The sequence below is a fragment of the Corvus cornix genome, chromosome 3 (genome assembly GCF_000738735.6).
Source record: "Corvus cornix cornix isolate S_Up_H32 chromosome 3, ASM73873v5, whole genome shotgun sequence".
In the NCBI taxonomy this organism is placed as follows: domain Eukaryota; kingdom Metazoa; phylum Chordata; class Aves; order Passeriformes; family Corvidae; genus Corvus; species Corvus cornix.
Genome location: NC_047056.1, coordinates 105884156 through 105906425, shown reverse-complemented (window position 1 = coordinate 105906425; position 22270 = coordinate 105884156). Strand labels below are relative to the sequence as shown.

General features: G+C 43.5%; 1 protein-coding gene across 1 annotated transcript in view; it reads left to right on the top strand.

Annotated features, from left to right (window-relative positions):
• Positions 1-22270, top strand: part of HS1BP3 (HCLS1 binding protein 3) — a 51899-nt gene that overhangs the window by 3623 nt on the left and 26006 nt on the right. Inside the window, exons 2-4 of the mRNA XM_010393267.4 lie at positions 3820-3985; positions 13100-13307; positions 15261-15480. Coding sequence (XP_010391569.2) covers positions 3820-3985; positions 13100-13307; positions 15261-15480 — 594 coding nt within the window. The remainder of the gene's footprint in view (positions 1-3819; positions 3986-13099; positions 13308-15260; positions 15481-22270) is intronic.

Here is a 22270-nt window from a genome sequence, read left to right as displayed (position 1 = left end):
GTGGAAGGCCCCAAAAGTAAGTCTGGGATGCTTTGGGTGTCTTTGATGGTTTATGACCTTTTAAGACATGACAGCTGCCTCTAGTTGAGCTTGTTATGCCCCATCAGAAGGGATAAATACCTTCAGGCCCACATGTGAGTGTGAATGTCCTGTGCTCAGTATGTCTCTTCTTTTGAGGCAGTGGACTATGGTCTCCTCCAGTCAGAGCTGACCTTCAGCACAGCTGCTGAGCTGGTCTTCCCCGTGGACTCCTTGCAGTGATACACTCTTCTCCCCCAGCCTTGTTTGCCTCTCTTAGGCTTGAGATAATTTGATCAATATTACCACCTTTATCTTATCTCAAGTCCCCATCACGTGGCTTAATTTACTTTCCATATTTTCAGGAATTCACAGGGGCAAATTTGGGGTGGGGTTGCTTCTTTATGCAGTCTGCCATAGTGGGCAAAGTCCTTTGGTGATCTGTCATAGGTTAGCAAGCATAGTCCCGGAAGGGACGTCCTTGCTAAGGGGTGCTTACAGGTTCCTCTGGGAACTGATAGAACCTATCAGCTGGCCAGTTTGGATATGGACAATTCTCTAAGCCACTTAAAGTTGTGATCACCTCTGTGATCCACATTTAAGAATAGGCAAACTCCCCCTCCAAGCTCTCTCTCGTTTCCAGTGCTGGGACAGGTGGCTGCAGGGTCCGAGCAGGGCCCAGTGGGCCCGGCCAGGCCCTGCTCGGGCCAGGCCGGGCCGGGCCACGGCCATCCTGAAGCCATGGACCTGTTCCAGCCGTGGAACCCCCCCCACTGCCTTGCCGTGGGCAGCCGGAGCGGCTCGGCTCTCCCCCCTCTCCACTGCGATAAGAAAAATTCAACATTCCAGCTGCAAAGCTGCAAGGCCGAGGTGAGATTAACCCTTTTATTGCTGTGAAGAGCTGAAACCCTGAAGGAAGAGAGAGAGGAGATGCTTAAAGCTGAAATTCTGTTGTGAAGCTATGATATATCAGAGTATCCTGTTGTAATTTCATGAAGATATGGGGGTGGAGTGTTCAACTCATGAGCAGAAGCACCTGCACTGAGATAGGCAGATGCTGACGCAGCTGTAATTTCATGAGAAGTTTGGACAGGGAGAGATGAACCAGATGAGGACTTTTGCTCCAAACGGGAAAGGAGAAAACCTCAGTCCCTAGAGATGAACCAGATGAGGACTTTTGCTCCAAATGGGAAAGGAGAAAACCTCAGTTCCTAGAGATGCTCCCAGAGATAGTCCTAACGATGAAGATGATGAAGACCCTTTGCTCCCAGGGAAGGAGAAGGGCCTCTGTTTTTGTTTCTGAACGGCTCAACCTTAAAATTGTACCCCAAAAAACTTCAAGAGTGGACCCTCGAAAGCAGTTGCGGGAAAAGCTGCAAGTCGGGGGAAAGGACTCACATGCAGGCAGAGAGACTCCTCTTCCTAAATGGACTGAACAATATTTGGAAGTGGGCGGCTGTCTCGTTGTGATAATGTTTTCATAGCATGAGCAAGAAGAGACTTCTCTTTCTAAATGGACTGAACAAGGTTATTATGGAAGTGGTAAACAGACTGAACATCTTAAGGGTTGTCTTTTCACATTGTCAGTGGGAGAAGGGAGGAAGGTGGGGGGAGGAGGAGAGTTCTGAAGGTGGTATAATTTTTTTTTCTTCTTTTAGGTCTGTTAATAAACTTCTTTATATTCTTTCAAGTTTGGTGCCTGCTTTGCATTTCTCCTAATTCTTATCTCACAGCAGATAAACAGTAATGAGTATTTTGGACCAAACCACTACATGATCTTAACAGTGTTTAAGGCAGTTGTGATCTGTAAGTCTCTTATAAGAACATATCCTCTGCTGCAGGTATATTCTAAAAAACTCCAGATCCAGCTGCTTTTACTGGTAGGTGCCCTTTGAGTCAGCATTTTGGCTGCCACTGAAGGAGGCAGCACTCCGGATGATTGTAGTTGCAGGTACCACAGGCTGCTGTGTGAAAGCCAGGCACCTCTGTATTCACACATAGGCACTGTTGGTCCTGTGTGAGAGCCAACCGTGTGTAACTGAGAACAAAATTTTGTCTGGATGTGTAAAGTCAAGTTCTTGGCTGGCAGAACATGAGAACAGAATGGGAGCAGACAGAGTAGCATCGTCAAAATACTGGAGATGGTAGAGCTGTTGTTAAAGCCCTAATGTTTTAAACGTGGCTTGCAAAGAGGATTGGGTACAAAACTGGGTCTGTGCCCTTGTTTATTGTGGTCCTATTTATCAAGAACCCCCAAGATACTCTCTTTAAAAGGATTTTTATTCAAACTTTGCATTAGAGATTCAGAGCTTGCCTTCTTGGGGAAGCTCAGGTTTCATAAGAACTGATTGAGTTTTGACATGACAGGAGGAGTCTTTTGAAACTTCGTTTGAAACTAGATTGTTTGAGCCTCTTGAAGTGTATATTAAGTTCTATGCATTGTGTATCCTTAGGTGAAAAGGCACCTGTGTTAATGTAGCTAAACTTCCTAAAGGAGGAGGTAATAATTCCACAAGCCACCTCTGCAATCCACAGAAAATCCAGGGTGGGTGGGACTTGATAATCCTCATGGTTAAGGTTTAAAAAGGCAGAAAAAATCTTTAGTGATCCTAGTTTGGTTTTCTTTTAATCAGTCTCTTCTGATTTCAGTAAAAAACATTCACTCACACATAGGAAGGATGTATTCAGAGATTGTTCAGAGGGTATTCAGTCCTCTGGATGATAAACTTCTGATTCTGGCAGAATATTCGGTTCCAGTGATAGCAAGTGTGCTGTGGCTTGGCATAGGGTAACTTTGGGGAAGGGATGGATCTCTGATCAGTTTTGTTTTTCAGGCTATTGAAACAGACTGTTTAGTTCATTAAACATACTGTTTAATGCTCCAACAGCAGCTGCTTGGTCTTCCTATTGATGTGTGAGCACTCCAATACGATCCTGGCATTCCTCTTGCAAAAACATCATAAATATTTCCTTGGGTGGCAATCCAGGGGGAGGGTAACACCACAGTTCTGTGGATCTAAAGCTGGCAGGAGGAAAAAAATGCATTGAGTAAACTGCAGCAGCAGGTCCCCTTGTTGCATTTTCCTTCAAGAGGAGCTGTGGGTGGTTTTGACTGCTGGCAACTCTCAGAGGTTAATGCTATGATTGTCTTCTTTAACTGGGTATGAAAGGACAGGTAGTTCTGTTTCCAGTAGGATTTTCTGTGGGAAAGCCAAGATGTTTTGGCTAGTGTGCCATTTAGACTGTTTGACAACAAGACTGTTTGACAACAAGTTCCCTGGTTGGCTCTTCACAAAGATGTTGACCTCAAGTTGTCCATGTGCTCCAGGGAGCTGCTTCTTCCTTTCATGGCCCCTTTCAGCTATTGTCTCTGTCATTCCTGGGAATGTCCTTAGATAAAGAAGAGGTGGATAGGGCTTGGCATGAGTCACAATGAACAGACCTTTTTCTCAAAAGAAACCTGATGAGAGATCATGGGATCTTCTCCCTGCCATGCTGGGTAAGAGCACTTTCAATTCTTGTGAGTAAAGTCCTGTTCTGAATGAATCTGCATCTCTTCAGAGAAATGCTGTGTTCCTGGCATGTTGCCTGGAGTGGCTTGTGGCAGGTGCTTTGTCATGGAATACAGGCCATGTCCAAATTTGTCTTGTTGTAGAGTAGGAACAGTATTGGGTCTATCTGATGTGCTGTTCCAATGAGAACCTTTGCACTGATTTTCTTGGGCTTTTAATCGGATCCTGGGAGAGGGACAGTTAAAAATCTTTGTGCCAATGCCTGAACTCTGTGTATTTTCTTCCCTAGGCAAATTCAGAATACACACACAGGGCTGGATTTGTCAGTGCCAGAATACCAGGAAATCCATGGGAAGATGATGTCTGGCCATGTCGAGTATCACATTGTCGTTGTTACCCGGTTGGCTGCCTTCAAATCAGCAAAGCACAAGCCTGAAGATGTGGTTCAATTTATGGTAAATATTTAATCAGACCTGTGTTAGTGATCACTTTCTTAATCAGCTTTGATTATTTCTGTCGTGATGTAGCAGATAATTTGTCATCAATCACAGCCTCTCTGGGTCAAGGTCCTTGGTAGGACAACACAGTCTGTACCATTTCTCCAATTCCTATTCCATTATGTATATTCCATTATACATACAGTAATTGCACTTTTTATTCCAGGAGCTAAAAGTGGCAATGACTGTTGTTGCCTTTAATGCATTTTTCAGTATGGATCAACAAATAGAAACCAATTAAGCTTTTTGTAAGTTCTGCTACTAATTAGTTTCTCTAATGTATGTATCAATACTAGACCATGGTCCATAAGCATGAAATAAATATATAACAGCTTATTTGAAAGGACCCGTTACCTTGACACGGCTTTTAAAATCCGTGGTAAGAGAGTTTTACAAGGAAGTGTCCATATAGAATATTACTGAGCTGGATTGTCTTTTCCAATATACCTGCAGAGTAAAGGTTTGAGAACACAGCACATGACTTAAAACAGGTGAAATTAATGTCATCTATGGCATGTGCACATCCACTTTAAGCTGTTTCACCTGGGACTGTCTATCAACCTGATGGGAAAAGATGCTTTTAGGGTGTTTTATTTGATCTTCTTTTAGCTGCCTGCTGAACCACTCCCAAGAAGTGCATTTCTCTGTCCATTGACTGTAAAAGGACACACCCTCTTGCATCCTGTGAACATCTGCTCTTTTCAGATGTCTTTTCAATAACTGTAATGTCAGAGTGATGTGAGTGTGTGGTTACCTGGTAGACCATGACCTGTAGTGTAACTCACACTCCATGAAAGATGATTGATAAAAGCCTATTTAAACTTACGTCTGATTTGCAGATAAACATCTGTCAGTGTTGTAAAGAGATGCTTGATGAGATCTCCTGCATTTATCCCACACCTTATGCTATATATAAAGCAGCAGTGATGGCATAGGAGTCTCCCTCCTCATCCCTGGCTGCTTGTTCTTGCTCGCACAGCGTTTCCCTTTGTGTGCCAGTGTCATGTGGCTATTCCATAACGTCAGCTGAGGAACTGCTCCCGGCTAAAAATGGGTATTTTGGGGGTTGTTATTCAGTACTGATTTACACCTGTTCCTTGAGCCTGTGAGTTGCACAGCCTCATTAAAATTTGTTTTAGGACAAGGAAGGGCCAGACATGGGCAGATAGGAGAAGGGGATGTGCAGTTGTTTTTTTTTCATGCAGCAATGCCTGCTTATATTATGTAATATTCCCACACAGTTATGTGGAAGATAGAATCTGACTACAGCTGAGGTGTTAAACTGGGCTGTTATCATCTAACTTCATTTTGTGTCATTTAAGAATAAGTTGATAAAATCAGATTGTCCATTAAAGAGGAGAAACAGACTTAGTACTGAGGCCCCCCTGCTTGCTGGGGTTGTGTGTTCCCATGTCTGCTCTCTCTGGGAGGATTTTCAGCATTCAGTTGCTCTTCTCAAGTGAAATGAGCCTTCCTGATTTCTCCTCTTGTGAGGCCTCCTGACATTTCATTCTTCATGAAGAAGAAAACTGGTGGAGCCTGACGAGAATAACATTTATCTCATCAGTTACATTTTTTTCAGCTGACTAAATATGATATATTATATAGTTTGTTGTGTGAGAGTAATTTAAAACCATGAGCTGGGAGGTTGAGAATGGATGTTTTCCATCGATTCATTCCGATGAGTCCTGTCTGTATGTATTACTGGAAGGAACAGAGGGATTCACCTGTCCTAACTTAGCTCTCTCTAAGTTGGATATTTTAATCTGAGTCTGTCCCTGCTTGTATGGTCAGTGGGGAGAAGGGAAATGATGTGACTCATCCTCTGGAAATGTCTCTCTTCTTTGACCATAGAGGGAAAGCATCTGCATTTTAGACAGCTGCGGTGGGGGGCTTCAAATACAGGCTAAAATGCTTGAGGGTCAATAGAGTTGCACACAAGTCACTGTGTGCACTTGGCGGTGCCCTGGGATTTTTCACTTGGCCTTCAGAAGGTTGTAGGTCTCCCATAGATTTTTGTGTGGTATTTGCCTGCCCCACACAAGCTTGTTGGATACCCCAAAGCCTCTCAGATGGCATGGGATGCCTGTTTCTGGGCAGAATAATCTGCTCTCTATGATTAGATGTCTGCATTTGCTTTTCTAAATTCCCATCCCAGTCGGTGCAGAAAAGGACGTAGCTGAGCATCTGTGGAGTGGGGGAGCTCACTTTGCATAACATAAATGTGTGGTACCATTTGAGAAACCCTAAATTACAGTAGGTGTGTGCACAGGGCTGGCAGGTGTGACAGAGGACATGAAGGCATTGGCACTGCCCTGAAACAGTGAGGAGAATACAGTACAGCATCCAAGGTACCAGTGGCTACCCTATGTTCGGGTGAGTTGAGCTTCAGTCACATTTTACCAAAAGATTCTCACAGTCATGGGAGCTGAGACAGACAGCTTAACCTGGAGAGAAGTCCCAGTCTTGTGGCTGCCAGGGAATGTGGGTTGCACCTGGACTGTCTGTGCAGTGCCCTGTTCTGCTGGATGCTGGAGCAGCACAAACAAGAGCTGTGACCCTTCCCCACCTACCTGGGGAACAGCAGAGAATGATGAGGTTACACCGGGCAGCAGATCTAACACATCAGATTTGTATCAAAAAGCAGAGTGAGATGAGACATCTGAAGGAAGAAGAAGAAACTACTGTGTGCCTGTTCTGGAGCAGAATGGGAGACGGGACATCTTTTTTGCTTTTGTTGAAACTGTCAAGTTGGAGGAAGGAGCCAATGTCACAGCGCTGAGGTGACGGGTAGGTTAGAGAAGGCAGGCAGGCATGGTAGGGTTTTCATTGTCTCTGGATACGGATTTTCGGATTGTCTCTGTTTTGGCCGCCTGGGGAGGAGCCAGGTGCGTGTGTTGTGGCTCCTCCTTGCCCGGTGCCTGAGGCCTCGGAGGCGCCGCCGCTCCCGCCCTGCCCTCAGGGCCTGCACCGCGCGCGGCGGGCGCTGGGCGGCAGCGGCGAGCGCGCCGGGAGCGGGGTCAGCGGCGTGTGCGGCTCCAGCGGCTCCTCTTCTCCCTGGAAAATGATGGTGAGCACGGCAAAAGCGTCCTCTAAGCTAGCTGTGATCTCTGGGATGCGATGTAGACCACACTGGGTCGAATCACAGGATCATTTGGGTGGGAAATGGCCTTTAAGGTCATTGATCCAGCCTTTGACCGATCACCACCTTGTCAATTAAACCAGGCACCAGATGCCGTGTCCTGACATTTCTTGACTCCACCACCTCGCTGGGTAGTCCATTCCAATGTCTAACAACTTGTTCCAAGAAGAAATTCCTTCTGATGTCCAACCTGAACCTGCCCTGGCGCAGTGTGAGGCTCTGTCCTCCCATCCTGTCAAGACTGAGAGGTGTATTAAAGCCCTTTGTCAAAAAACAGATGAACATGAAAAAGAGATTCCAGATCTGACCTGTGGAGCCTTTACTGTGGGTCTGAGCAATCCAGAGTGCCCTATTCCCCAGCCTTAATAGGACTATGCAAAATCAGCATCACGGCAGGCATCTCTAATTAAAATGTTTGTGAAGCATTAACAGAAGAAGAAATTCACTTCTGTGATGACATTCAAATCTAAATTCTTAGAAACTGGAGGGATTCTTTAATTTTAAAAAATGCTAAATTAAGGTTGTGGAACTGCTTAACCTTAAGGTTATATTTGGTAATTAAAGGAAAAGTCAGCTGCATTTCTTTCAAAGGTCACAATACTCTTGTACTATCGAAAGAGGGAAATTGGTTTTCTCTTTGGTACTGCTGCCAAGGTGATACTTAATTATTGCCTGTAGAATTGCCATTTTCTGTGATAAAAAGAAAAGGCTTTACTTTTCTTAGAAGCATTTCTTTTAGCCACACCTCAGCTTTTTTAGCAATTAACTTCTCCCTTCCCAGCCTTATTAAAAATCCACCCAGCCTTTAGTGCCTTCTCTTTGTGTCTGCATCCAGTTTGATTCTTCTGTACAAGTTATTTGTTAGTCAAGTTTTTTCTTTTTCAAAGCTGAACAAATAACTACTGGTGTTTGACAGGCATAGCACAATTGAGGGAGGCATTTACTATAGAACTGTCTTCCTCTCATAAAATGTGGGGATGTATGAGTACATGGGTGTATCTTCATTTATGTTTTCATCATTGCCTTTTTGCATATGTTGGCCTTCTCTTTTTGGGCCTCAAAATCTGTGCATTGGAGTTGCTTTTTCCTGACCATACAGGTGTGTTGTGAAGATAAATTCCTCCATTTTATGACTTCTGTGATGTGGGGGGGGGAGAAATCCATGCTCAGTGTAGCAATAGGTTCAGGAGCCACTAAGGATTCATGTTGATTAAAAAGAAATATTAGAGTTTTTGCTCTTCTGCTGGGCAAAACAGATGGGGAGAACAGCATGTGGTGATGTAATTAAAATCTACCGTAATGCATACCCACGGGGTCACCGAGCAGCATTAATTCTGGTACGGCTTGAATTGGGAGTTTCCAAGGGAAAGCTTGGGTTGTGCTGCCTGGAAGAAGGGATGCTTTTGATTCCTGTACCCAAAGCTAGTTCTTTTAAAGGACAGAGCTGCTGGATCTCCATTTTCTGACAGTGTTAAGAAGTGGGCTTTGTAAGAAGAAAGTCACAGTAGCCCTGTTTTTCATGAAATACTGTAAAATCAAGAGTGCTCTTTGCTGGTGTGCACTGGCTGGCAAAGGGTTTGAGTTAGCTCTAAGACCTCCATTTTGTTGAAATCTTTGCAGTAGATACAAAGCATATGGTGACAAGTTTGAGGTCAGAAATGGGGCAGTAAAAGGAGCTTTAAAGGGAAAGGAGGCATTAAGTCGCATTAATACTGAGTGGGATCAAATTCTGCGCACAACTGCGAGTCCCGGGCTCGTATCCTGCAGCCATTCCGGTGTGTACTTTCATGTGTGAGGCCCTTGGGAAGAGGGGGGCAAGGCACATGCATGAGATTTGAGGGATTAGTAGCAAACTTCAGGCTTTCACTTTGAACTTCCCGTTGGTTTTCTTAACCTTCTAGCGATACTTGATCACATTCAACTTATTTATTTGTTCCTAGTGAAAAAAAAAAATATCCAACCCATCTCTGTCTCTCTTTTAAGTTCTGTGTTGGATGTTAATTGTTACAGGCAAATAGGGTCTTGACCTGGCAAATGTGCACATGCTTTGCTGTATTTGCATGATTAACTCTTTTGAAGTGAAACAGATTGAGCCTTTGATATTGTGACTTGACAGAGCTCCTTGAAGTGTGTGCACTCAGGCTGACTTACAGGTGGTGTTCACAGAGTTCAGTTAGAGGCATGGAGGGGGAGAGGATAGCTGCAGGATCAAGACCTGGAGGAATTACAGGCAGCAGAAGAAAAATATTTGGATGTTAATCAAATGGAACTTTGTTTACTTAATAGGATTGATAAAATGGGGTTTAGAGTAGCGCTTAGTTGTCATCCTGACATTTTGGGCCATAGGATCCATCAAGGATTTTCAAAGGGCTGTAAGTGATAACCAGGAAAAGCAAGGTTTAATTTTATTCCATGCTGGTACACCTTTCTCCTGGAAAACTGACAGAGGATGTCAAATTGAAAAGGTCCAGAATTGTCACGGCAGAGCAGTGCTTTCTGACTGGAAAGGTGTGAGAATGCTCTGTGTGATGTCTGGGATTTGACCTGAGAAAATACACTCTCTGGAACGTGGCTGGCACTTGTGTAAGGCCCCTGTGCTGCTGCATCCAGCTCTGGGGTCCCAAGTACAGGAAAGACATGGACCTGTTGGAGCAGATCCAGAGGAAGGGTACAAAGGTAGTCATAGAGCTGGGACACCTCTCCTGTGAGGAGTCTGAGAGAGCTGGGGCTGTGCAGCCTGGAGAAGAGAAGGCTCCAGGCTGACCTTAGAGCCCCTTCCAGTACCTAAAGTGGCTGAAAGAAAGAAGGAGAGGGACTGGTTACAAGGGCCTGGAATTGACAAGGGGGAATGACCATAAGCTGAAGAAGGGAAGGTTTTTTAGATTAGATGTAAGGAAAATATTCTTTACTGTGAGGGTGGTGAGATACAGGAACAGGTTGCCCAGAGAAGTTGTGACTGCTCCATCCTTGGAAGTGTTCAAGGCCAGGTTGTATGGGGCTTTGGGCAGCCCAGTCTAGTGGAAAGTGTCCCTCCGATATTGAGCTGGATAATCTTTAAGGTTCCTTCCAACCCAGACCATTCTGTGATTCTCAGTGCACCAGTCTGGGCTCAGCCAGCCTTACCACAGCATTCCCAGCACCAAACCCAAGGTATATCTGGCAGAACAGCTGAGCAAGGGTGTCAAGGAGCCTGTGGCTGCCTGGGCTTGAGGCACAGGGACAGTGGGTGAGGAGCCCCCAGCTGGCAGGGGCTTGCAGGGGCCCCCTCTGAGCTTAGGTAAGCTTAGGGGAATGGTTTTGGCTGTAGGTCTGACACCTCACTGGTGCAGCGGGGTGTTCCAGCAGAGGGCATCGCGGCACTGCTGGATATTGGCCTGCACGGTGTGCTGCAGGCTTTGGGAAGCACATTAGTATGCTTTGGAGACAGTGCTGTCGCACTTGGTATTCCATGTTGCGTGTGCATTCCCGGCGTTGTTCAAAGCCCACGCAGATCCACAAAGGCGCAATTAGTGATGGGATGCGAGGGTGTGCGTTTGCTTTAGGTTCAGTGGTGTAATTAGACATAAATTGAGATTTATGAATAATTTACAGACTTTGATAGAGGAGGAATGAAAATTAAGTGGGGAAAGAAATAAGTTTGTGTATCTCAGTTCAGTGTTAGAGTATTTTAAAAAACTGTTTTGGCATAACCTTGATTGGCTGCTGTCTTGTAATGCTTTCAGAAATTAATTTGGTAGTTATTATTGAAATTAATTAGATGTTAAATGTTTTTCACAAATCAGACTTTTTTTTTTTTTTCCTGGGTGGAGGGTAGTGGTGTTTATTCTTTTGAAAGAGCACCAGTGAATTCCTTACTGCCCTTACATTTGACCTTACAAAGTATTGTTGGGAGGTGCTCAGGCATCATACCCTGTTCAGAGTGCTACTGGGATCTATCAAACTAGAAATGTACAGCAATTCAGAAACTCTGGAATTGCTTTTCCCTCTTTTTTTTTGGGTGTCTTTAGATGGGAAGATTACGATATTCTGGAACATCTCTATTGCCCTTAACTTTAATACTTGGTTGCTGAATGGCATTTCAGATCCCGCATGTGGAGTACAGTGTTGCTCACACTTAACCTTCGTTGCTTTTACAAGTCTAAAATTCTTGTTTTTTATTCCTTTGTCAACTCAGGTTGGGTGTTGTGTTTCAGATGTGTGTTACAGAGTTGCTTGCCTTTTGTGACTGGACACTGAACCCACAGTGAACATTGTACAGCTGAAATGCAAATGCTTTTCCAAATCATCTGGCTAGGTTGATAATTACTGCAAAAGGCACGGAAGCGTAAAAGCTGAGGTGGTTGTTGCTGTTTGTGCCCAGATCTGAATCAGTGAACTGGTCGAGGTGTGCCTGTTATTGTTAGGGCCTGTTCCCTGGCCTGGAGAGCAGCTCGCACAGTCTGGCTACATGTGCAGGATTAAACTTTCTTACCATCTGCTGTGTGCATCAGAACTCAAACTGGCTGCTGAGAGGTCTCTCCACTGGGCCAGATCTTGGGCTGAAGAGTTACCTGGGTGCATGATAGCTGCCCAGAGTGTGGGAACTGTGCCAGACATTGTCAGGTTCTAGTAGACACTATAAATGAGGTTTCTAGTAGATGGTCTCAGGTTCCAGTGCCTGGGAATGTGCCTGATGCTGTTTAGTTTGCTTGTATAGGTGCAGTGTAGGGATTCTGCTTTAATCTGTAGCTCATCTCCCTTCTGTGCATTTTGTTAGGTTGACTTTCTTTTATCACTGTGTTGATGGGAAAACTCTGCATTTCTGCATTCCAAGATGTGGTGCTTGTGTGTCTCCATCTTTTTTATCCATCTCAGTATGTGCAATACTGCACATACTGCAGTGTTAATCAGGATTCACTCCACTAGAGTTCAGAAACACGTGTTATAGGAGGATAAGAGCTGGACCCTAAAAGAATATCTGTGTCCTATGCACTCCACTAGCACAATTTCTTGGGTTGTTTTTTTAATGTCTGTATTAATTGAAACACATTAGTAGATTATGAGGCCATGTGGGGCCTTGGCAAATATATTATCTGTATAATACTGCAGAACATGACAGTCACCCTCATTGCATCTGTAATATCAGAGTTTTGTGTGCGGGTTTTGTGTATTGGTTTAAGCTACTGAATTCAGTACTTAATGTGGCATAGAAGCCACACCTTTTCTAACCAACATTCCCATAGCTGTTGCTTTTCTTGTAATATCTTGAGCCTTATTTCTCCTGTCTTTGTCTGCAGAAGGAGTTACTCCATTCACTGTTGGCATCTCCCTGTATAAGAACCTTTTAGGCCATGGCCAAGTTGTTGATTTTTATTTTCTCATGGATGAACTGAATAGATAGGGGTCAGCTGAGGTATTTCCCCTTAGGTTTTTGTGTTATGTGCTCTGCAGGGCAGCAAACATGACAGTTTTTTAGGCCTAAGCAGCCAAAGGGCACTGAAGCCACCAGGAGTGAGGAATGGGACAATAGTGCAAAGATATAGGCAGCCTTCTCCAATATATACCTACCAGGCAGGGCTTTTCTTCCCTCCTGTCTCAGGACTGGGCATCACTTCTAGTGGACAAGGATTCCTGCTGTCAGAAAAGTATCTGGAGCAGTGACCTTCCCAGTATTTCATTAGCTGATGAGTCAGACAAATGGATTCTGGCAATGAACTTTAATTTCATTAAGCAGTGGATTTTAATAACACAATTAGAAGACCAGCAACAATGCTTGAGGATTCACTGGGTACATAACAGGCTTTTGCTAGGCCATATATAAAGCTCCTTGCTAATGCATGGTTTTCCACTTCAGTTTCCACAGTTAATGTTTCACAGCACTTAAACTGCTTCTTTGCTGCTCCTGTCTCTCCTGCAAAGAAATTAACCCAGGCAACACATTTTCATTGCAGGTTTCTAAGAAGTACAGCGAGATCGAAGAACTCTACCAGAGACTGGCAGCACGGTATCCACAGGTTTCTCTTCCACTCCTGCCTAGAAAAGTTCTCTTTGTGGGAGAATCTGACATCTCTGAACGAAGAGCTATGTTCAATGATATAATGAAATTCATCTCCAAGGATGAGGGTCTAGCAACGAGTCCGGAGTTACTGGAATTTTTAGGTAACTAAGAGATGTGAGTGTCCCGTCTCCCATGAACGTGCTTTATGGAAGTGTTAAGTTCCATAGGTAGCCAAAAACTATAGAATGCCAGAATAAAGGCTGTCACTGAAAACATCCTCATGTGCATTTACAGTGCTGCACAGTCATGTTTGCTAGTGTTTTTCCCTCCTCTCAGTGGACACATGCCTCATTCAGAGCTGTTGATAGATACCTCCAGAGCAAGCAATGTGCTGTCCTGTCTCTGATGTCCTGCTGTGCTTCAGAACATATAAGTTTAGAAAGCTAAATAGTCATATGTTGTCAGTGGGGAGGTGGACCCTAAAGGGACAGTGCAGGGTCTTCCTTTTAGTGAGTGACTCTTCCATGTTTTGTCTGGTTTTCGTGCAAATTATTGACTCTGAGAAAGATTTAAATAGGAGACAGATTCTTTATTAGTTAAATGCATTCTCTGGTTAGCTTTTTTTCTCTTTAATTTTTTTAAATTTTTTTTCTTAGTTTTCCTTAGCCTTATGTTCAGCTCTTGTTTTTTCTAGTGATTCGTATAGCTCCGTTCTTATGTCCCTTGGGTGTAGTAGGGAGTTACTGAATGAATGGAACATACGAGTTCTCTGCTTTTAATTCAGCTGAGAGCTGCCAAGCAGGGAATGCTCCAGCCTGGTGCTGTGCAGGATTCTTAGTGGACGGTTAGTTTTAAGTAAGTGCAGTTGCAACATGCTAACAAGTGTGAACAGCCCATTTTGCAGAAGTGTCAAGTGTGGCCAGATTAGTTCTGTGAAATTGGCAGCTTCCTAAAGTCAAAGGGGGCAAAGCTGCTTAATGCCTGGAAAGATCCAAGTAGTAAGGTTTTCAAGTGGTTTTTGTTTGGTTTTCGGTTTGCGGTTTTTTTACCCTGGCAGTGTTCTCTTGAAAGCAGACCCCTTGCACTGAGAATTCAGAGTTTATGTTGATTGATGTTTGCCTGCTGGTTAACCTAACCATGGTGTACATCTGCAGGTAAACTAGGCTGGGCTGCATTCTGTGGGCAGACTGGGTGCAAGTAATGCGACCTGTTCATCAGAATTTGCCCTAGAATAATGTAAGTCTCCCCCTGATTTGGCAGATGCAGTCATGAAGAGCTGGGTGAGATGAGTCTCCCATGCCATGTTACTTCAGTAGTCAAAATGGTGTAACCATAAATTTTATCCACAACAGTTTTCATTAGCCTTTTTTTTAGCTAGTCTCGTTATTTTAAATTGCTTCCAGACATCTGGACATCCAGAAACTCGGCAGCAAGGAACCGTTCTCTCCTCATTCTGCTGGCCTTTGCATGTAACAAGTACAGCGAGAAGACTTAGTTTTATGTTTCAGTTGGGTGAATTTGCTGAGTTGGATGCATCTTGCATACTGAAGGGTGTTAGAACTCCAGGCGTCATTCTTCAGTGTAAACTGAAGAGCTGTTCTAGAAACATGCTGTCCAGTGCTCTAATTTTAGCCCAAGTTAATTAAATAGTATCAAAAAGTGGATTTTATCTCAACTAGCTATGTGAAAGTTAGCTACCTACATCTAAGCAGAGTTTTTACAGTCTCTCTGTAGCCAGTGGAGAGAAAAAGTCACTTCAGAGAGAAACTTCTCACACGACTTTATTTGGATGGGGTGAATCACCATGTGGAAATTCTATTGTTGCTGTTGACTGTAGAAGGAACATAAATAATAATAAATGTGCTGCTGTGTCTCAGATAAAGTTAATTTCCTCTATCTTTCTCTACTTAACTACTTTAAACCAGTAAACAGATCAGACACATAATGACAGTGCATAAAGGGAACAGTGGGAGTGTTTTGAAAGAGATTTACTGAAGCTGATCATGTCCTTCATTCCTCAGAACAAAACCACCAGGAACCAGGTGCAAGGTATAAAAAAACCTGTAGTTGTTATACCATGTACTCAGTTTTGCCTCCATTACTGTGTTTTGCAGGAACAAAATCTTCCAGTGCCGTTGACTTCAAGGGTAAAAACATGCTTGATGACAGGGAGAAAGAAGATGAAGAAAATGAGGCATTGGATTTTTTCAAAGAGGAGAAGACACCTGACTTAATCTCACAGCTTTTAACAGTGGAAAATGTCAAAAAAGAGGAGAAAAAAGAAGAGGGAGATGAGGAAGAAGAGGAAATTTTAGACCCTCTTGGTGTAATCAGGTATGGCTAAAATCCTATAAATTAGGTATTTAAATTTTAGCCTTTCTAATAAAGCTGTTGTATGTCACTGTCCCCTCATCTGGGCCTTCTATTACATTGACCATTTTTTAGGTAAATTTCACAGAGGAGGAGGGGCCTCTGCATTTCATGAATGAGGTGCCTTGGTAGAGGGAAGAAACATTGTAGTGCCTTTTCAGTGCATTCCTCAGGACTTGCAAGTGACAGGGACATCGTGAATGCCTTGATAACAGTCCCAGCTACAGAAGGTTCTTTGCAGGGCGCTGCAGGCTTCTACCACAAAACATCAACCCTCCAGCATCCACTGGATGTGCTGTTCTGGAGTACACTGGACTCTGTTTACACTGTCTGGAGCCGCTTTTGAGTGCTTTTTTTTCCTTTTTCCTTTGTCTGAAGGTGTCACATGCTAAATGACATTTAAGGCATAAGCAGTAACAGCTTGAGAAACAGTAATTGAATCAGAGCTTCCTGATATCAGTGTCTGGGTTTGTTTACCTGTCCAGTAATTTTCAGACAGTTTTCTTCACTTTTTAGGGTGTCTCAGGCTTTAGATGTCCAAGTAGAGAAGGTGTAGCTGTTCTTGATCTTCAGTAAGCACTGACTGACCCAACTGGATTGTTTCAGCCACCCAGAGTCACCAGCCACTACAGAATGTTCTTTGTCTTGGCTCTAGCCTGTGCTTTCAAAATGCTTCTGCATAGCAATAGGCAGTAACTGATAGTAACAAGCCAGACCCCTCTTAGGTGCTTCCCAGTGACATTAAATTATTTCCAGGGGATCATTCACTCTTGGTTCTAAGCTGGAGTCCCCTACACTAAGTTTGGTCAAATAGGATGATTAATACTGGAAGCACTGTTTGGACTTTGCTCCTGCCATTACAATAATATTTAACTGTAGATGTCCAGATATTGTCCCTTTATACTTGAAATATTTAATCCTTTAAATATCACTAGAAAACATTGGATATTACTCTTTTGACAAAACATGCTGAATTACCCAGCATCAAAGTTATTCTTATGTTAAAGGAGAGTTTAAAAATTTAAATAACTATTCGCAATGAGGAGTTAGATAAAGCAATACTTTCCACAAAATCGTCCTTAGTTTGTATGTTTACAAAAGCAGCTGTCCATTTTTGGATAGGAAAATGATCTATTGGGATAGCAAATGCAATGCTATATTTTCCAACTTACAACAAATAGAAGCTGTAAAGAGCTTGCTATGCCAAAAAAAGCAAGAAGTTTGCTTTTCTGCTCTGCACGGTCTGACATAGCATTTGAAAGTCTTGATTATTTTGGTCTTCTAATGCATTGAAGAATGACAAAATCTGGTATTTAATCCTCATTTAGTTTATTGCTTCCATTCCGAGTACAGAATTCTTACTGAATCAAAATAACTTCATTTATATAAGAAGTATGGTCTTCACTGGGACAGAGCTGCAGCATGACATGTTATGCAGTCATGTTTTTCACTCTGAAGGAGTGGCTGGCTATCTATAAAAGAAACTTCCATATCTATTTATTGTTATTTTTTGACTCTCACATGTACAGTGTTGGGGCAGAAACATGAAAGTGGAAATGAGAATCCTGGGTTGGATTTTACATTGTTTCTGTTCTCTTGTAACTCATCCTGCTTCCATGGAAGGTATTTTCATCTCACATCAATGGAGAACAGATTGGACATCAGCACTGTATCCCAGCTCTGTGCCATCTATTAAGAAGTGTCTGGGTGAAAGGCCAAAGGCAGGAGCTTAGTGGTCAGTGGATGGGCAGCTCTCAGGGGACCATTTTAGGGTGTCTTCTATGCCTGTTAAAATGTTTGGTGCTTACATGCTTTGAAGAGGTAGCTGCAGCCTCACAGCTTTAGTGCTTCAGATGTGCTTGAAGTTACTTTGGCATGGGAATGAATAAACAGGAGATGATGCAGATAGAGAAATGTGTTTAGTAGTAAATTGTCCCCTAGTGCCTAGTAAATTCAGGTTAAAAATTAAAAAAAAAAAAAAAATCCATGTTCCTTTCCTCTCTGAAAAACCATTGAAAAGATGTAGGATGAGCACTGAAACAAGCCAGTGCATTTCATACAGTAGTGGTGGCCAGAGTGCTTTGAGCAGCAGAGCTCTGACCTAAATTGAATCATGTGTTTGGCATAATCTTACATGTTTTTTGCTTTCTGGATGAGGATGAAACTGCTCCAGTAGCACAGGCCTCCATATGCTGTCAGCATGCTTCATTTGGTAACAACTTCTCCTCCTGGGCCAGAAGGCTGTGAATTGGATTTGGCCCAGCAGTGCTGCTGTGCTGCTGAACCACCCAATATCCACTTAAATATCTGGCCTTAGGGGTAAGATGCTAAACTAGGGCCTTTTTTTTTCTAGTTTTGTATTGCTGGTGATCATCTAGGTGGAAGCTCATAATGGTCTGGTTCCTTTTGCCTGGAAGAGACATCCCAGTGTTGTTGATTCTCTGCCTCACATTCAAGGCTGTGTCTGAGTTGTTCTGATGGCAGGTGGGCAAACTCACTTGCCAATTCAGCTCTTCATCTTTTGTTGGTATTAACGATGATCTACAAGCTTCGTGTTTCTCTGCTTGATGGTTCTTATGCCTCAAAGCTTTCTCTCTGTGTTAGCAGGGTGGTTCTGGGATTCTTAACCACAGAAAGACAGGGGTTTTTGCTGTCCAGATCAGGAACATGTCAAAAACAATACACATTTCTGATTAAATTTTCATCGTTTAACACTCCTCCTTTTTTTTTTTTTTTCCCCAGAAACCTGGTTCTTCCTAGAATAAAAGGTGCTCAAAATTAAATTACATTTGTGGGATGCAGTGTTGAAATTCATTTAAATATGTTCTCTTCACACTCTGCCTTTCTTGATAGTTTGGAATATTGGTATTCCAGTGTATTGGCACCAATTACTTTGCAAGTTTTCCTGGACATTTGTAGAAATCTTTTCAGCTTCGGATAGAATCTACATGTCCTGTAAGAAAAATCACTCCTAATAGAGAGTAAGATGATCCCTTGATATCAGCTGTGCATAAGGGAATGAATTACAGTATACTCACTTTGTAGCAGTGGCACACTTTTAGCTCTATTTCACTTTTCTTAGCACTGTAAGTATACAGTGACTTGTAAGTTGCTGTAAGGATCTCATAGCATTCTTTTAAAGTTAGCATCTCTTGGATTTGGGTCATTTTTCATTTTTTTTCTCAAGCCACAATCATTATAATTTTCCTTTGTTAAAATGTTTTAATTCCCTTATAAGTAGGAAATCAGATACATATTTAACTCCCCATTGTAGGGGCAATATTAGGTATATTGACTTAGCTTTGTCACTGCTCTTTATCACTCTTTATCACTCTTCTTTAAATCTTCTTTAAATCCATTGCAGATACATATTTTTAAAACCTTAGTAGGCTACCATGGTGCTTTGGTATCTGGGTTTTTAGAGCTTGCAGTATCTTTTAACAGTGTTTTAAAGGATTTTCCTCATAAATTGCAAAATAGTACTGTGTGGCTAGTCTCAGTTGCAGGGAGTTCTCCAACTGGAATGCCTTTAGGAATGAAAGGAACAAGAGCGATGGATCTGAAAGAGGCTAATCCTCTGAAGGGCAAGGCATGGAAGAGAGACACAAGTTGGATTAGCTATTCACCTGAACTTGATGGTACTGTTGAAAATTCTGCAATGGAAAAAGGTGTGATTTGCCAGTGGTTTGAGGGAGGTTGGCATGGAGAGAGGGGAGCTGTGTGAAGCAGGGATCGAGAGCAGCAGCAGTGCTCAGCCAGCTCGGCCGTGCCAGGGTGCCTTGGCCAGGGCTGACTGAGCTGTGTCTGGCCGTGGCTGTACCATGACATTCTCCTGTCCTCTCAGTGAGGTTGGCTGTGTCCAGAATGCCCACTGGAAGTGGCTGCTGGTCTGTGCTGGCTCCTGGGCTGTGGTTGGGATGGTTTGGCAGAAGGCAGGTTGTCCCATGCCAGGGGGGTACCAGGGACTGATCTAACAGCCTGAATTGTTGAACTGAGCTCCTGTGCTCAGGCCCAGGCTGTGAAGGCATTACTAAAAAAGCCAGTATGGCCCTATGTTCCTCTACCCACAGAGCTTTCTGCCTGCTGCCATCTTTGCTCCACTCTGCCCTCAAGGTTCTCTAGGGCTTGGCTTTCTATAGGGAATTCAGGCATCCAGTTGTGGATTTTTTACTTAATTCAAGCAAGATCAAGTTGACATTTCTAGGTCTTAATCTTAAAGCAAGTTAAAAAACACATCACAGTAACTGAATTGGGTTTTTCTTCTTCCTCTGTGGGTGAAATACAGAGTTTTACTGTTTGTATGTTGAAGCCAAGAGCTTTAGCATCCCTCTCCTCCCACTTTGGAGTTAACAACAACTGAATTTAATACTTGTATTCAGTTCATTCCAAAAAACATCAGACAGCAGCTGATTAAAATGACTGCAAACCAGCTCCTCTGAACAAAGTAGCAGCAACTCTGGAAAAGGAGTGTGGCTGCCTCATGGGTTAAAAGATGCAGCAGCCCTTTCAGTGCATGCATTTTTTCAGCTGCAATTAACTTCTGAGGTAATATTTGTTCACCACTTTGGGAGAACCCACCTTTTCCTGAGCTTTCTTTTCCTGTCTTCATCAGCTCTCTGCAGCTCTCACAGGAGGCTCTCCTCCACACACAGTTCCTCCCTTCTGTCCTTTTTCCTTTGCCTCCCTAAATCTTTCAGTGTCAGCATATATTTCCTCAGGCATAGGTTTTTCCTGGCAAACTGCACAGAGGTGAGTATTCCCTAGGAAAGAGTTCTTCTATCTCCTCGTGAGTCCTGGAGCGTTTCGACTCTGTGCCTTTACTGTTGTTTCACAGGATTTCCCCTGGTGGCTTCTCCTCATCCAGATTTGTGCCTCTCCTGAGGAATACAGACACGTGGGTAGGTGGAAGCTTTGCATCTGTTGTGTTTAAACACAGCTACAGCTAAGTCCTGACAATAGTTAGGAAGGGATGGGGCTGGTGAGGGCTGACCTTTTGGGTGTCTTCTGCCAGAGGTTTTTTCAATCTGTGTAGCTGTTTATTGCTGGGGTCAAGCTCAAGCACCTCCAGTGCTAGAGGTTTGCTGTTGCTGGGTTTAGTTGGTGAGGAGATTATTAAAGCACTCAGTGCTTTTCCTGGCTGCAGATGAAATGGGTGATGGCTTGGAGCAGCAGATTGGCAGGGAATGAGCAGCCAGGAGCCAGCCCTGGCCTTGCCAGAGCCTGTGGAGCCAGGCAGGCTGCAGGAGGAGATACCTTGGCACACAAGCCAGCAGTTGTTTCTGGGTTGCATCCTACACCTTCGTGTTTCCCAGCCCCTTAATGGCAGCCAGGCTAGAGTTTGACTCCTGAGTTGTTGATCCCAGTGCTTCCTTTCCTTTGCTCTTCCCTGTTGTGGTAGAAGACCCTGGAATGGCCTCAGCCTTTTGTCTTCAGGGACGAAATGAGTGGCAACATTTGATCTCGCTTCCTCTGCCAGAAACCTTGGGCAGCTGAGAGTGGCTGTTGAAGAGGCAGAAGTCAGCTTAAGGGGAATCCTGCATTTAGCATCTTTCCAAGTGTTTTATTGGTGGAGTGCCCAGAGCTGTAATAGGTGAGGGCAGTGTACTTTCTTATGGATTTTCCTCTCCAAGGAAGAAAATTTCTGCAGGCTGGAATGGTGTTGTAGCACAGCTGCTGTCTGCTGGACAGATGGTCTGGAGCAAACTCGTCAAAATTTGTGTTCAGCTGCTGTGCCTTCTGGTCCTTGGCTGGCAGGGTTGTATTCCTGCCACTCCTCAGGCATCCTACTCCTCAGCCACTCGCAAATTCACAGCTGCCTTTTGGTCCAGCCAGGTACGTGTTTGCCTTCCCCTCTGAATTCAGTAGGATTTATACACAGCATTAAAGCAACTTGTCTTTTTGTCCTGGTCAGCTAAGAGGGAGTGAAGGTGTCAAAACATCAAAGAAGAGAGAAGATACTGGTTATTTTTTCTTTAATAAAATTCAGATAGTCAAAACAATGAACGAGAAAATAGGGCTTTGTTTTCCTAGCAGTGTGTGTATTCGTGCTCACAGCTGTGAAGCCTTCAGAGATTTAAACAGGCAAATCTTTATTTTCTGTCAGTTGTTGAGTCACAAGCTTAGGTTGCAAGGCATGTTTGACCATCACTTTGCCAAGTGACACAAGTATTTGTCACAATTCCAATCCAGCTGCTGTCAGATTGGCAATTCACAACATCCCAGTAAACAACCCCATTGGTCTTCTACTGACAGATGAAATTTTTCTGAAAACCAAGGATAATAGTCTGGTATAGTGTTCTTCTCCATCAAAGAGAGGAGAAAGAAGAAAAGGGAGCAAAAATTCTGTAATACCTACCCAGTTAAAGGAAAAGCCTCACTTTTCATAAAGTGTCTGGTCTCAACCTTTTTAGGGGCAACTTTGTAGCCTCTCCTTGGGGTTGTTTTTAAGTGAATGACTAGGGAGTAAAGCAGGTCGGCAGGAATTCAGTCCCTCCAGTTTGTCTCTCCTGAACCTTTTTGTTTTGATAGATGCTTTGTGAGTGGTATTTTCCCATGCAGTGGGCTTTCCTTTCTCTTCTGCCGCCAATCCCATCTCCTGAGAACAGCTTCCAATGTGTTTGTTTAATGCAAATCTTGCTGTCCCCCCACAAATGGAAGGTTGAGGGTGATTGAAAGAAAACGATGGAAAATTAAGCCATGTTTAGCTGCTGGATCTCACGGAATCATCCATATTAATCCTGTGTTACGTCTTTTG